Raw genomic sequence first — 15,570 nt, 5'->3', positions numbered from 1 at the left:
GGGTCTGCTCCGATCAGAACTGAGTAGCGTGTGTGGAGAGCCCTACCCTAGCCTGGTCATACAGCTATGAAAAATGAAGGCAGTTGTGAGCTGCATTTTGGGGTGTGGGTTTACCCTAGTTTAAAGGAAAAGTGAAGCAGTTAGTATCTGGGACTCCCTGTGGAGGTTAACAAGTTTAAAATAATGTTCTAGTGTGTGTTAAACACCCGTGTTTCTTGCTGCTCCCATTACTCCCAGAAACATATGGAGCCATCTTCAAAGGCCTTATAACAATTTGTTTTCTGTTTTGGACCAGTCCTATTCAACATATTCATAAATGATCTGGAAAAAGGGGTAAACAGTGAGGTGGCAAAATTTGCAGATGACACAAAACTACTCAGGATAGTTAAGTCCCAAGCAGATTGCGAAGAGCTGCAAAGGGATCTCACAAAACTGGGTGACTGGGCAACATAATGGTAGATGAAATTCAATAGTGATAAATGCAAAGTAATGCACACTGGAAAACATCATCCCAACTATACATCTAAAATGACGGGGTCTAAATTAGCTGTTCCCACTCAAGAAAGATCTTGGAGTCATTGTGGATAGTTCTCTGAAAACATCCACTCAATGTGCAGCGGCAGTCGAAAAAGTGAATAGAATGTTGGGAATCATTAAGAAAGGGATAGATAAGACAGAAAATATCCTATTGCCTCCATATAAATCCATGGGACGCCCACATCTTTAATACTGGGTGCGGATGTGGTCGCCCCATCTCAAAAAAAAATATATTGGAATTGGAAAAAGTTCAGAAAAGGACAACAAAAACTATGAGGGTTATTGAACGGCTGCCATAGGAGGAGTGGTTAATAAGACTGGGACTTTTCAGCTTGGAAAAGAGCCAACTGAGGGGAGATATGATAGAGGTCTATAAAATCATGACTGGTGTGGAGAAGGTAAATAAGGAAGCGTTATTTACTCGTCATAACACAAGAACTAGGGGTCACCAAATGAAATTAATAGGCAGCAGGTTTAAAACAAACAAAAGGAAGTATTTTTTCCTCACAATGCACAGTCTACCTGCGTAATTCCTTGCCAGAGGATGTTGTCAAGGCCAAGACTATAACAGGGTTCAAAAAAGAACTAGGTAAGTTCCTGGAAGATAGCCATCAATGGCCCTATTAGCCAGGATGAACAGGGATGATGTCCCTCGCCTCTGTTTGCCTGAAGCTGGGAATGGGAGACAGGGGATGGATCACTTGATGATTCCCTGATATGTTCATTCCTTCTGGGCCACTTGGCATTGGCTACTGTTGGAAGACAGGATACTGGGCTAGATGGACCTTTGGTCTGACTCAGTATGGCCGTTCTTACGTAACACTCCAAATGAAGACTGCATTTCAGCCAATAACTGCGTTGCTCCTTCCCGTTCTACAGCAAAGGTTCAATTGCCCTCTGACATCTCCCTCTGGGAGAGGAAAGTTTGCCATAACCTCCATTAGGCCAAACCTACATAGACAGTACTTTAAAAGAAAAGGAAATAAATCTGGAGGTGAAGCTGGCTCCCAATTTGCCAAGTCAAAGTGAATTTGGCTTCCATGTTACAGGCCAAATTCTCAGTTGTCTCCAGGGTATCCCAAGCAGCGTCATAATCAAGCCAGATGCTAAGAGAGCAATTGGAGAAATTGGCACACTAAATATCTCCCACAAACTGATTGGCACTGCAGCTTGTGACTGAATGAAATGTGATGCAGGAGTCAACTAGAAAACCACTTGGCAGAGAATGAAAACTACAGTGCCAGAATCCCCTTGATACCCAGAGCATGTGGCTGCTTTTCTGACTAAAAAAGAGACAGTAACCTCCTTAGTGTCACAGGGGTTTACTCACTGGTTGGCCTGAAATATCCGTTATGTACACTTACGCTGGTTACTTTCCTCTTGATATTCTCCAGGAGCTGCTCCTGGCCTCGGATGAAGTACGGATGTTGAAATTCAGTATCGTCCTTCTCTGGCTTCACCAAGCCACCCTGCTCAATGTGGACAACCTTCCGAAAGCCATCTAAAAGTCAAAGATGGATAATTAGAGAAACGCAGGGCAATCTAAAGACTGAGAACGTCACTGCAAGCACAAATCTATCATTGTTCGCCAAGGACAGACACAGAGTGCCCTACTAGTTCAACAGTCTTTGGGATCATTAACCCTTTGAGGGGATGTCCTCTGCCTCCTATGCCCCCTCCTCCAGCCCCTTGCCAGTGTATGAAACCCAACCCAACTCCTCCCCCAGCAGCAGACATTCCAACTCTGCCTACCCTACCCTTCTGCTAGGCTGACAGCAAAGGTGGTGAGTGCCTCCTCAGCTAGACCGCTTCATTTTCCACATGCCAGCTCCCTCCCAAGGGTGCAGGGCAGTGGAGGGGAAGGGGAACTGGAGTCTTTGGGGTTCATCTCAGACAAGAGCCCCAGCCTTGCTACATGTCCCAGTGACAAACCCAGCACAGCACCTCTTAGAAACAGGAAGCCCTAACGGCATTAAACATCTGGGGATCAGGCAATAACCTAACTTGCCTGTTCAGTACAGGGCATCAGAAGGAAAGATTCATTAGCAATAAATTTTTCTTTAAGAGTAATGCCAAAAAGAGAAACTTGAAACAAATACAGGCAATTCTCATGACACCAAAGGGGTTGCAATGTATCCAGTTTGGGAGAGAAGACGGCCTCCGATTGATACACTCAGCACTGCGCAGGACCCACAAACACCTGACCTGTCACTTCATCCACGACTGAAACACCAACACCTTTGTGATGATTCCCTGTCGCTGTTTACCACCACCCAGCAATACTACAATAATCATTAGAGCAGGAAGTGAACATTACATGTCTAACTGAAACTGTGATGGGAATTTAAGGAGGCAGAATGTAATTACCAGAGTTGGAATTTGGCCGAGACATTGGGGTTAACACCTCAAGAGTGCCATGGAATCTGTAATGAAGCAAAGTGATCAGAATCTCGGTTTTGCATCTCGCCAAAAAGACAGGGGTGTTGTGCTCCTATCACTACTAATGCTTCACTGGGGGAGGTACTGATCTACACAGATGGATGAGCTCCCTTCTGGTTTTATTTAGCATTTGTTTAGTATTCTTTGTAGCATCTGAGTATTTCACAGCACCACTATGAGGAAGGGAAGTATCCCCATTTGTGAGATGAAGAACCTAGGCTTGGGTATGCTCCACTACACAGGCTGACATAAGTCTTCTTGCGATGACATGTGTGCATGTGACTACCCCCAAATTTGTCTCTGGCCAATGGAAGTGCCCTATTATAGCACCACAGTAAAAGCACCTACCCGAATGGCATAGAGCCAGGGTTGGCATACTGAGATCAACACTGTGTGAAAGTAGAAACTGAATGACCGGTGTAGACTCTAAAAAGAGAGTCCTCTAGCAGCTGTCCCACAGTGCTTTGGTCACAATTTTAAAATGGCCTGGGGTCACAGAAACCTGAAGGCCACCCTCCCCCACTTGTTAAAACTCCTAGTGTGTTTTTGAAATGCCTCTTCCTGATTACTCACCTGGTGAACACACCTAGCAACTCACCCTTACTGCATGCAACCACCCAGCCAGCCAGGCCGGCTCCATGCAGTAGATGCACTCCTGCCTGCTGCAGACAGGAAATACTGATCTCCCGAGCCAGTGGGAAGAAGAGGCTGCGCGCACACAGTTACGGACCAGCTGTAGAAATGTGGACATCTCTGAGCAGACTGTAGGGGGGGATGCAGGCAAAAAGGTAGGACAGGGATCAGCAGCAGTGCCATGTGAAAGGGACAGCACGAGACCAGGGAGTGCAACAATTGATGTAGGGCTTCGCCACAGACCTGCTGCTTGTACAAGGAGCTGCAAACCATACTTGGTGAAGACTGCACCAGTGCCCCACAGACCACTGTGGATACCTCGGAGGAGACTGGGACAAAGACCCTAGCTGTGAACAGAGAAGAGGAGGAAGGGGTTGGAAGATGTGGCGGGGGACTCCAGCCATGCCATCAACCAGGACCTGCTTGAGACTCTGCCCCAGTCTTGCCAGGTGAGTGCGAATGAGCCTGATGAAGGGGAAGGGAACTCAGGTGTGTGCATGCATTTCTCCTTACAACGTTTACATGTAAAAATGATGCCCAGCCTGTCCCCAAGTTAACAAGACAAAGGTATCGACCGTTCCTTGTTTTACTCATATGAGAAGGGGAAGCAGTATAGCAAACAGAGGGAGAGCTGGCATCTTTCATTCCCCTGTTGGGTTAGGCAGTGGGAGAAGGGATGGATGCAGAGCGCTCTGTTTATGTGCACAGGGATGTCCCTTGTACCTGCCTGAGAGAGCTCAATGACACACTATTGGAGATACTCTGCAATCCTCTCCTCCAGGTTTCTAGGGATGGCAGTCTTATTTCTTCCTCCACAGTAGGACATTTTCCTATGCCACTCTGCAATCAGTTTGGCTGGCACCATTGCAGTGAGCAGGCTAGTGGCATACGGGCCCAAGTGGCTTCGGGACACATTCTCTGTGCCTTTGCGACCCTCAGGAGTGAGATAGCTAAAATCCCCACCACCTGTGGACAAAAAAAGAGTTCCTGCACTCACTGATATTGCCCTGTGCTCAGACCCATAGAATAGGCACCAAAATCTTATAGATCCATGGAGCAGAAAACTACCACACCCACCATAGCTGGGGCTAGAGCGCTGTGCTGAGGTGTTCTAACATGGAAGCGTCAGTAAGGGAAAGGAGTTCTGAAACTCCTCCTTTTCCACTGTGATTGTAAAACCAACAGTACATCTGTTTTTATCAGCAGCTTCTGGAGTGGTGGCCTTCAGGGCTGCCCCCCTCTGCACTCACAGATCCCTGACCCCGAAGAGAGAGAGAAAGAAGGGGATGCAGGAGGACGTTCCGCAAGATCCTGTAAAGCCAGTGCTACATCGGACCATGAACAGAGGGCATGGAGGGCAAATATGACTAACGGCATAGGGAAAGAGGACAGGAAAAAGGCCCAGGAGTCCCCACAGGACAAGAAGAGGAACATGCACTAGGAAATAATGGGTCAAACAAATGCTGCAGACCTTGTTTGACCTACAGGTCAAAATTCCAGATTTTCAACCTTTGCAGTCCTTGGAGAACTTCACGGCTGCTTCACATTATGTCCCTAACCATGTCATGTGGCACAACAGGGCGCATCTGTACTCCCACCACGCCACACAGCAGATTGATATACACCAACAGTGGTTCTCATGGGTTAATATGTGTAACGCCTGTGCGCTCAAAGGGACACATTTACTTCCTTTCTCCTTCAGATTTTCACCTTGTTGTGTTAAAAATTTGTATAATATTGCCTGTGGGGTTTTTTGCACATTGATTTTCTGCAGTGTTTTTTCAACACAAAGTTTCACTTTGGAGAATCAAATTATCTTTTAGTTCACAACAAATATTGCAGAATGCGCAGCAGTAGTCAAAACAAACAGTACTTATAGACGCATACTGAGCGCCACAATTTATAGCTTCAGGAAAATACCAGCCGTATTTATAAATGTGGAGCAAGCACTACACAATTCAGAGCAGCATCCCAAGCTGCAGGCCCAGAGAGCTCTTGGCTCAGAACCGCTCTGTGGCCATTACAGTGGTCTCTCCAAACCTCCCTCAGCTGCGGCAGCAGACAGTCGCTCCACCCCCGTCCTCCACTCTGAGAGCAGCTTTCCCCCTTTGCCTCACACATATTAGGTGGCTATAACCACTGGATATTTTCCTCACTGAGATCCAACCTAGTGAGTAATCACCACCAGTGTCACTTCAATCTACCAAAAGTACATTCAACTGTCACTCTGCACCTGCTGGGCCAGTAGCTGAACCTTCCCTTGGTGCTGTCAAGGTAACCAGTGTACGACTTCATGAGCTAGGGGATCAAAGGGTAGGCTGGGTCGCCCAGAATCACTGTTGGCATTTCCACATCAGTCGCAATCTGCCAGTTGGGAAAAGAATAACCCTGCCTGCAGCTTTCTGAACAATCCTGAATTCTTAAAAATGCACGTGTCACGCACCTTCCCTGACCAGCCCTCGTTGATAACAGCAAAGCATTCCCAGTCATCCTCCAACACTTGCCTAACCATTGAAAAGAAGCCTTTTTGGCAAGGTGAGCTCGAGCCATAATAGGAATATGCATGTGGTCTACTGCCCCACCGCTGTTTGGAAACCTCACTGCTGCAATGCATCCACTATGTCCTGCATGTTGTGGCGAGTCACAATTTTGCAGAGCAGGAGACAATTAACTGTGGATTTTCCAGCTTCAAAATCATTTCCCCGGGTAGACAGCAATACAGCTGTGTAAGCTTTCAGAGTGTGATCGTCACTTGCGTCTTAACTGTCAGTGCAACTCATTCTGGTGTCCATGCACGATCCAGGAACATGGCCTTCTGCATGCATTCTGTAGCCACTGCTGTTCATTCCAAAGCCACATTACGATGCAATCCCCCCAATCAGTGCTTGTTTCTTGGGCCCAGAAATGGAGCTCTGCTCCATGAATACCAGCACACTTCAATTGTTCGTTCCGTATGTCCCTCAAACTGTCCTTGAAGAAACAGTTATGTCCCTGTTATTCCAGGATATCCTGCAAGTCTGCAAACACGGAAGAATCATGCATCCTGTGCTTGCGGCGTTCATGAGACTAGCTCAGAGCTTTGTGGGCTCCATGTTTGTCTGAGATGGCAGACACTCAAAAGTGCTGCATGGATCCATGGGAATTTTTGTTTTTTTGTTAAAAAGAGGAGTGAAAATGAGGAGATATGGATGGTGTTGTGAGATGGAGACCATTATATGCCGTCGTTCCCAGAGAACTCTGGGCCAGTCACTTCTGTGGAAGTTTCCCAAGAGGCACTGCACAGAACAGCAGCACATGGCACACTGGGATACCTTCCTCACATCGACACCCGCACCCATGGCGAGTACGCACAGCACCGATACCAGCAGGCACACGCCTGAGCAGTATACAAACGTTGGTGGCTGTATGCCGACATACCGTGTGCAGACCACGGCTTGCATGCAGACGTGACGTAAGTAATTTGTCCAAGATCATGCGGAAAGTCTGTGGCAAAGCAGGGAACAGAACTCTGATCCCCCAGGCCAGTGCCTCAACCACAAGTCACCCTTCCTCTGAAGAGCATAGCCTGCTGCACCTTGCAAGGCTCCTGTCTGAGACATGTGGCCCTGAACTTGATATTACACATTCCAGACAGACAATCCATAACATTCCTCACAGGTACGGGGAACCCGAGGCTCAGAGGATAAGTGACTTGCCGAAGACCACACAGTGAGTCAGTAGAGGAGGGAAGATTAAAATTCCACAGTCCCTATGCAGATGCCACAAGAGTAAATACAGCCCATGCTGTCTCTGATTTAAATGCCAGACTGACTTTTTTAAATAGCCAAACACTCATATCCCTGTTACATTTAGATCCTTAAGTTTCAGATATGTACTTTGTTCCTGCTGGAGGCACAGCTGTTACACAGAGACTGGTGAAAACAGGAGGCCCATAACTGACACACATGCTGTGCTGCAGAAATACCACCCTGAAGAGGCAGTCTGGTAACTGAGTATTAGCCTGGGGTTGTGGGGAAGATTATTATTTGTATTGGTGTAGCTCCTAGGTGCCCCAGTCATGGACCAGGCCCCCATTGTGCTGGGAGCTGCACAAAACACAGAACAAAAAAATCTCTGCCCCAGAGAGCTCAACAGCTGGACACAGAACAAACAACAGGGAAACAATGGGATAATACTGGTCAGCATGGCAAGCAGTGGCCTCAGCACATCCGCAGTGGGACTATCGTCAAGTTTTTTGGAGGCATGACAGCAAAGGAGAGTTTGGGGGAGGAACAGGAGGTAGTTTTGAGACTGTTTACAGGAAGCTCCTCCCACGCACGTGGGGAAACCTCGGAAAAAGGCAGAAAAGTGTTTGACAATTTAACAAGCAGGCAACGGAGGCTGGCATCATGGGCTGATTGGAAGACATGATCGGAAGACATGATCAGCCTTTCAACACTGAATGAGAAGTGATAGGTTGGGTGGGGATAGGCCCTGAAGGGCCTTGAAAGTGAAGATAAGTTTGTTTAATATGACAGCAGAGGTAGCCAGCGAAGGGGTGCAAAGAGAGAGGTGACAGGGTCCAAGTGACGGACCGGGGAGGTTGATCTCTGCAGCAGCATTCTGAACGGACAGGAGTGGGGCAAGTCTGCATTTGGCCAGGCCAGAGAAAAGACGCTGCAGGAATTGGGATGAGAGGGTCTTAGCTGTGTAGAGGGAAAGGAGAGGCAGGATGTTAGAGAGATTATTCATGCAGAACGTGCAAGACTTAGATGTAGCCTGGATGTGAGGTCCTAGAGCAGAGGTCAAAAAACTGTAGGGGGGCATGGAGGAAGTTCCGGGGAGGGACACAGCGGGGACCATGCCAGCCCCCACGGGGGGGAGGAGGGAATGCCACCCAAACTCTCTGCCAGCTCTGCTCCATTCCTGCCTCCAGCCACACCCGTATCTCCCATCCCTGCCCCCAGCCTTGGCACAGCTCCACTCCCACCTCCAGCCTCATCCACAACTCCGTTCCCAGGCTGAGAGCGGAGCCACGCCTGGCTCAGGGGGTGCAGGCTCAAAGTGGCCCTTACCTCAAGCGGCTCCCGGAAGCAGCAGCATGTCCCTTCTCCAGCTCCTACACAGAGGCACAGCCAGGCAGTTCTGCATGCTGCCCCATCTGCAGGCACTGCCCCTGCAGCTCCTATTGGAGCACGTAGGAGCCAAAGCAGGACCATGCCATGGCTTCCAGGAGCAGTGTTTTGCAGGCCCCGACCCTGCGCCCTGGCTGGAGCGGGGCCAAGCCACATGGTGCGGCCCTCGACCCAGTAACCCGGCTGGAGCACCGGAGCGGGGCTGAGTCACCTGGTGAGGCCCCCGACCCAGCGCCCTGGCAGAGCCGCATGGTGCGGCTCACAGGCCACTTAAAATGGCTTGGCCCGCGGGCCATAGTTTGCCCACTCCTGATTTCATGTTTAGACTCTATGAAATGCTTGTAAGTTGCTGCATGTATTAATCTCACTTATAATGTCTACATCCCATGTTATAAGGTAATATTTAAGTGTTTGGTCTGAAACTGTAAAGCCAGGCCCCCCACCAGCCTGGAGAGAAACATTACCCAGTGTGAAATACTAGTTTGCTATAGGAGGTGTTATCTCCTGCCCAACAAAAGAGGGCCCATAGACACCACACAAACCAATGTGGACTTTGTTGATTGCTTCTCCCCTTCTCCCTCCCTTCCTCCTCCCGGCACCCAAGAAGAGGAGACCTGCACATGAACTCGTCCCATCATCTTGAACTCTGGGGGAAGGGAACAAAAATCATGACAAGAAGAAACCACATCTTTTTGGCTGTTTGAACTCTGAAGGGCCAGAGACTCAAAACTGAAGCCAGAGATCCCCAGGGGCTGCCTCCTGGGGCTGCCCTGAAAGACTCTTTGAATAGACAGATCACTACAACTCTGACACTGTTAGAATTTAGACACACCAATGAGTTACTATGTTTGCTTGTTTTAACCTGTAAATAATTTGTTCCTTTTTCCTGCCTTTGGTGTAGAATCTAGAGTACCAGTTGCTCTGGGGTAAGTGACTGGTCTCAGGACTAGAAGCAACCTGAATGTGGCATGATTTTTGGTGTGTGGCCATTTATCACTAAGCCCGGCTTGTCCGGATGGCAAGTAGGGTGACCAGATGTCCCAATTTTATAGGAACAGTCCCGATTTTGGGGTCTTTTTCTTAAATAGACTCTTATTACCCCCCACCCCCGTCCTGATTTCACATTTACCGTCTGGTCACCCTAGTGGCAAGATAGACTGGAGAGTCTAGGGGGACTGTTTGTGACTCCATGGTAAGATTGTTATAGGGGTCCAGGGGTCACATTTGTTACTGGTTTGGTGAAATCTAATATAGAACACACCACCAGTTTGGGGTGTCTGCCCTGTTTTTGACAGACTTTCCTGAGGTAGGCACTCATGGTCGTGAGCCACTCAATAGTGCGACAAGAAGGAGAGAAGTAAACAGCTAGTAGTTTAATTGATGTTTGCAGATGAGGCTACTCGGAGATAAGGTGTAGAGGGAGAAGAGAAGGGGACCAAGGATGGAGTTCTGTGGAACCTTCACAGACAACTGGAGGGAGGATAGGAAGGATCCTCCAAAGGACATGCTGAAGAAGCCATTGTGGAGGAAGGAGGAGACCCAGGAGAGGACAGAGTCATGGAAGCCAAGGGAGTACAAGATTTCAAGAAGCAGTGCATGGTCAGTGATGTGAATGGTGGCCGACAGGCTGAGGATGGGATACAGATTCTGAGCTTTGGCTAGGAAGAAAAGACTTTGGCGAGAGTGCTTTTAGTGGAGTGTAACAGACAGAAGCTGGACTGAAGAGGATCTAGGAAGGAACTCCAGGCAGCAAATGTAAACAGCATATTCAGTGAGGATTAATGAGGAGAGGTTTAAACACCTGGATGATCTTGACATTTCAGCAGAAAGCTACAAATATTAGATAGTCTTTTGTACTGAACTCAGAAATGGATTTTGCTTCAATCCCTCCCCACCCCTGCAAAACAGGAGGATTAAAATAACCATAAACAAGCATACCAACTTGGTCTATACTGTTCGTTTAAAATGTTGAGCCCTCAACTAGGAACTTCCTGGCTTTGAGTGGTTTGTTACAACTGATGTGTTATAAGGGTAACTTTTGATATGGATGTTATATGACCTGCTGGTAAAAAAGTGACATTGCAATTCTACTACTTGGTGGGAGAGGGAAAGAAATGACATGCTGAAAAGTGCTTTCTGAGCAGCTGAGGTAACAGTGATATACTCAAAACTTCAAACACACTCAGAACATCTAAAAACCACTCTCAAGAGCATACAAGTCCACTGCAAATTTTTTTTTTGGAATATGCCAATTTTGTAAACCACTAGGATAAATCAAGAACGGTGGCTCTGAAGTATTATTTAAGTTAGACCACAGCTGTGGTTGAAAAGAACTTCCTGCACTGCAGCAGCAAGTAAATGATTTAGAGAAATTGTACATTACTGTAGTGACATTAGCCAGTTTCTCTGTTATTCAAGTGATCCTTAGAAACCAAAGACCTTGGTCATGAACCATGGAGACATCATGGCCCATAGTTATTCAAAGGACTAGTGTTGAAAGGTAATGAAACTGTCATCATTTCTAACAACACTGGAATACTTTCTAAAGCCCACATCTGGAGCATTAAAGCTAATCCTTGATATAGCCTCCAGGTGAGGGGTATATGAAAGGCATCCTTTATGTCGCAGCCTATCACAAGAATTTAAAGCCAAAAGGTAAATATAGGTATGTGTGTGCTGAGAGGAAGCTGAGCAGACTGCCCTGAAGCAGTGTCTCTAGGCTAATCCCAGCGTATTCCTGCTTTGCTGGCCTGGCAGGGAAGAGTAGACAAAGTCACCTACAGCAGCTGTTCTCAACCAGGGATCCGGGGCCCGCCAGGGGGCCGCGAGCAGGACCAATGTTAGACTCGCTGGGGCCCAGGACAGAAAGCCGAAGCGCTGCTGTGCAGGGCTGTAGCCCAGGGCCCTGAGCCCCGCCACCCTGGGCCGAAGCCAAAGTAACTTCGCTTTGCAGAGTCCCCTGTGGCATGGAGCCCCAGGCAATTGCCCTGCTTGCTACTCTTGAATGCTGGCCCTGGCTTTCATATGCAGAAAAACAGTTGCTGGGGTACTGGTGGGCTGTGGAGTTTTTATAGCCTGTTGGGGGGAGTGTCAGAAAGAATAAGGTTGAGAACTCCTGACCTAGAGATCTTTAAGAAGTGCTACAGTACACACACACGTCAGTTCTGCACTTCCCTGCATGTTCTCAGAGTAAAAGGAGCACTAAGCAACACAAGCTTAGACCCCAGAAGAGACAGCACAATGCATTTGCAGAGACCATTGAACTAGCATTAACATAGGGACAGACAGATTTCTTGAGAACAGAGTAAATGGTTTTCAAGTTTTGAACAGAATGTACTCCCCACTCCTGCATCCCAGAACGCTAGCTCCTACTCTGGAGTATTTCCACAAAAACTCCATGTCCCAGGACAGCAGCTAGCACCGAAAAGAGGAGGCTTCCCCATATTTCCCTTAGAATGTTTATGGTAGATTACTTGCAACACTATAACTAGATTTACTGTCCTAATGCCAGATAGAGAATCCAAACTAGTCATGTTACCATGACCCAATGAACTAATCAGATTAGCCACTAACCAGGAGAACTCCAAATTTACCAAGTTGCACTGTGGGCCAATATAATATTTTTATACTGAAACGTTACTTGGGAGAAACACAAGATTATAGAATTGCAAAATTCTACTAAATAAGCATTGAACAAGTCAAGAAAGATACTACTGCAATAGCCACATTACTATAATATGAAAACCAAACAAGCAGATTCCAATAAACTCACTGAACACCCTCCGCTAATCAACAATTTTAATCCAGGAACCAACGAACTCAACTTTTCTTCCAGCAAACTGGACTAGTTGGTCTGGGACACTCTGAAATCACCTTTCAGTCTGGATTTGTCCAAATTCTTTAACTTCGCTCCTAGCTAAAATAAATTTAAAAACTTAACAGCCACCTACCACAATCCCAAAACCCCCCAGATAAATCAATTCCTGTTGCAACAGAGAGAAGGAAGAACAAGAGCAATATTAAATCCATCAACTTCATGAAAAAACTCGTACAGATACAGACTCAGCTGCTACCCTGAAACCGGTCATTAAAAATACAGTCTTTAAGAATGTTTTGGCTGGCCCTTCAGTTACCTACATGCCAATGGTAGCAAGAGCTGTAGTTTTAACAATTAACTAGGACACATTTTTCCCCATCTAAAGCAAGAAGTTATTGTTTGCACCTGTTCTCAGCTCTGTTGTGAGAGGGATTCTGGCAAGAGACTGTTTTCAGGAAGAGCACTGTGTATTTAAAGCCTTGTCAAGGCTTATCTCCCTGGGACCTATTCACCCCCTGACTTTCCATCATCATATCAAGGGACAGCACCCAAAAACGTAGATGAATTTACAAGGAAGGCCATTCGAGCGCTAGCTTATTTTTGGAACAGAGTTGTGAGTACAGTCCCAGTGCATTAGAAAAATACTTCTATTGTACAGATGTTTCACAGTAAGAATGATTTCCCAGGCAGTGCATCTCAGGAAGATTATTATACATCTCAGTAAAAGCAAGAATGTCCAATCCTCATCCTAAAGACAAAATGTAGTGACTAGCTAACCTGGCATTACAACTACCTGACACGACATGAGCTTGCTACACAAAAGGGGTGTGGATTTCAGGCCTATGGACTTTTTACCTTGGAACTCTGGAAATGGTATTAAAAAAAAAAAAAATCCACTTAGCCTAAGAACCATCTGATGCATGCTGTGAACTTGGTTTTGAGAACTGGACTCATTATCTTCTGAGACTTTTCAAGGTTGCTCTGCTTATGGGGTAATATTGTTTGGGTTAAGACCACTGGACTCTGGAGTTGCTATAACAGATTAGGTAGCTTTCATGGACTATGCAAGTATGAAAGCCAGAAAAAATTCTGTTGGCAGTGGGGATGGAAAGCTCTTAGTTGACTGTGGTTGGTCTTTCAGAGTATCCTTTTTCTTTGCTTTTCTTCTATTCCACTTTAAGGCCCCAATGCTCTACATACAATGTTTGTACCATTTATGGATTCGAGTTATAGGTGCAATTTTTCTACCCGAAATAGATAAATGGTGAAACCTCTGGTATGGGCAAAGTATTATCAGTAAAAAGCACATTCCCCTTCCCTACAGAAGGAAGGAACCTTTATACTGCTAACATTGCATTCTCACTAGGGGAGCTGTATGGCTTTAACTATACTGGTACCGTTTGTAGCACAGTTTGTTTACACAGACCAGGCTTGAGTTACAGTTCGGGAGTGAAAGCTATTGAAGCTTAGAACATGCTATTTGTTGACTTTTAATAACATACCCATGTCACAGAGCCACACAATTGGTGCTATGCCTCTAGCTTTGGAACAGACTCTCAGAGGAACCCCTTCAGGGTGCCAGACCTGCTACGGGTTTCACTCTTCCTCCAGGTAAGCCATGTGGCTCCAGTGCCCTCTTAGACTGGACCTCTGGGCCTTCAGCACTCCTGCTTCACACGGTGAGCTCCATCCAGCAAGTCCCACTGAGACAGATTCCTCATGGAGGCTTGTCCACTCTGCAGGGATTACTGCACCTTGCCCAGCATTGGCAGGGACACTCCCACAGTATCAAAACAGTGGGTTTATTAGTTAACTGGAACCCAATACAGTAAGTCCTTAGGGTAGTCTGGAGAACTGAAGGTTACAGCATAGTCCATTCCTGTCAGCCCAGAGCCCAGTCAAGCTGTAGTGAACGCCTTGGTTCAGGCTCTGTCTCTCCATCTGACCTCCTTGGTCAGACACCAGGTGAGAGGCCCAACTCCTTCCAGCAGCCAACACTTAACCCCCCCAGTCTTCTGTACTCCACAGGGAAGCCGGGCACTGTTCCCCAGCTGGAGAGGTGGGGAAATAAGCATCCCTCGGGGGTGTTGGTTTCAAAGCGTCAATGTCCGGGCAATTGGATTTGCCATTGTCTTCTAAAATGCTCCACTGATATGCAGTCTAATGCCCAGACAACAAGATGATACCCAAGCTTGTGTGTTTTGGCTTGCTCAGAGAAAACAGTCCTTTCCCACCCACTGGGCAACAATGCAGCATACAGGAGAAACTAAGGCACAAACAGGCCTCAAATATTACAAAATATTCCCACTGTCACAAGCCACGCTAGTCCTGGATTCTGTCCCAACTGTTTCCTGCCACTGTGAAAAAGGAGGGAACTGACAACTGGGTGAATGCCTAACCCATGTAATTTAACATGGAGATAATTAGATGAGGCTTCCCTAACATTTCCATATCTTCACTTCCCCCTGGTTCTGACAGCATAAGCGGAGGAGGCAGCACTTGCCTTAATACACACCGATGCTTAGGTCAATCCTATTCCAAAATGATCCTGTATTTGTGGCCACCCCACAAAAAGAAAGTTGCATCCTCCTCCCGCATTGGCCAGATGGATGAGCCTGCCTTCTCTCGCAAAAATGGCCTCACAACCTCCAGTCCCCTGCCTGCCAGCAGAGGACAGGAGCTTGGCTCTGCTTCCTGAGGAGGGGACGGGCCGCTCCACTTTCAACAGCAGACCAGGGAGAAGAGTAGAGGTAAGTCGTTGCACAGGAGTCCAATTCTCCAATGTAACCAACTCTATGAGCTCTTCATCCCTATGGCAGGCTTGGATTTCTTTGGTGATGCTTCTCTTTGGGAGGGGACAGGGAACTCTCCACAAGGAGCTCTTACCTCCCTTTTTCAGGGCACTGCTGCCTCCCATTGTCCTTCCCGCATTAGATCATAAGCGAGGGAGGGGACAGAGCCATGGAAAAGAGCAAGTACGAGATGTGGAGAGACTCCAAATCTAGCTGAAGTTATTTTAAACAGGTCAGG

The 15,570-nt window shown here is 47.1% G+C and overlaps 1 protein-coding gene across 3 annotated transcripts in view; it reads right to left on the bottom strand.

Annotated features, from left to right (window-relative positions):
- HSF1 (heat shock transcription factor 1) overlaps nucleotides 1-15,570 on the bottom strand; it is a 94,828-nt gene that overhangs the window by 64,647 nt on the left and 14,611 nt on the right. For 2 of the 3 annotated variants that reach the window (XM_078851387.1, XM_078851386.1), the window contains exon 3: nucleotides 1,902-2,038. In XM_078851387.1, coding sequence (XP_078707513.1) covers nucleotides 1,902-2,038 — 137 coding nt within the window. Of the gene's footprint in view, nucleotides 1-1,901; nucleotides 2,039-2,904; nucleotides 2,961-15,570 lie in introns of all 3 variants that reach the window. The other variant, XM_078851388.1, reaches the window with a different exon arrangement.

The sequence above is a fragment of the Lepidochelys kempii genome, chromosome 2 (genome assembly GCF_965140285.1).
Source record: "Lepidochelys kempii isolate rLepKem1 chromosome 2, rLepKem1.hap1, whole genome shotgun sequence".
In the NCBI taxonomy this organism is placed as follows: Eukaryota; Metazoa; Chordata; order Testudines; family Cheloniidae; genus Lepidochelys; species Lepidochelys kempii.
This window is presented reverse-complemented; position numbering and strand designations above follow the sequence as displayed.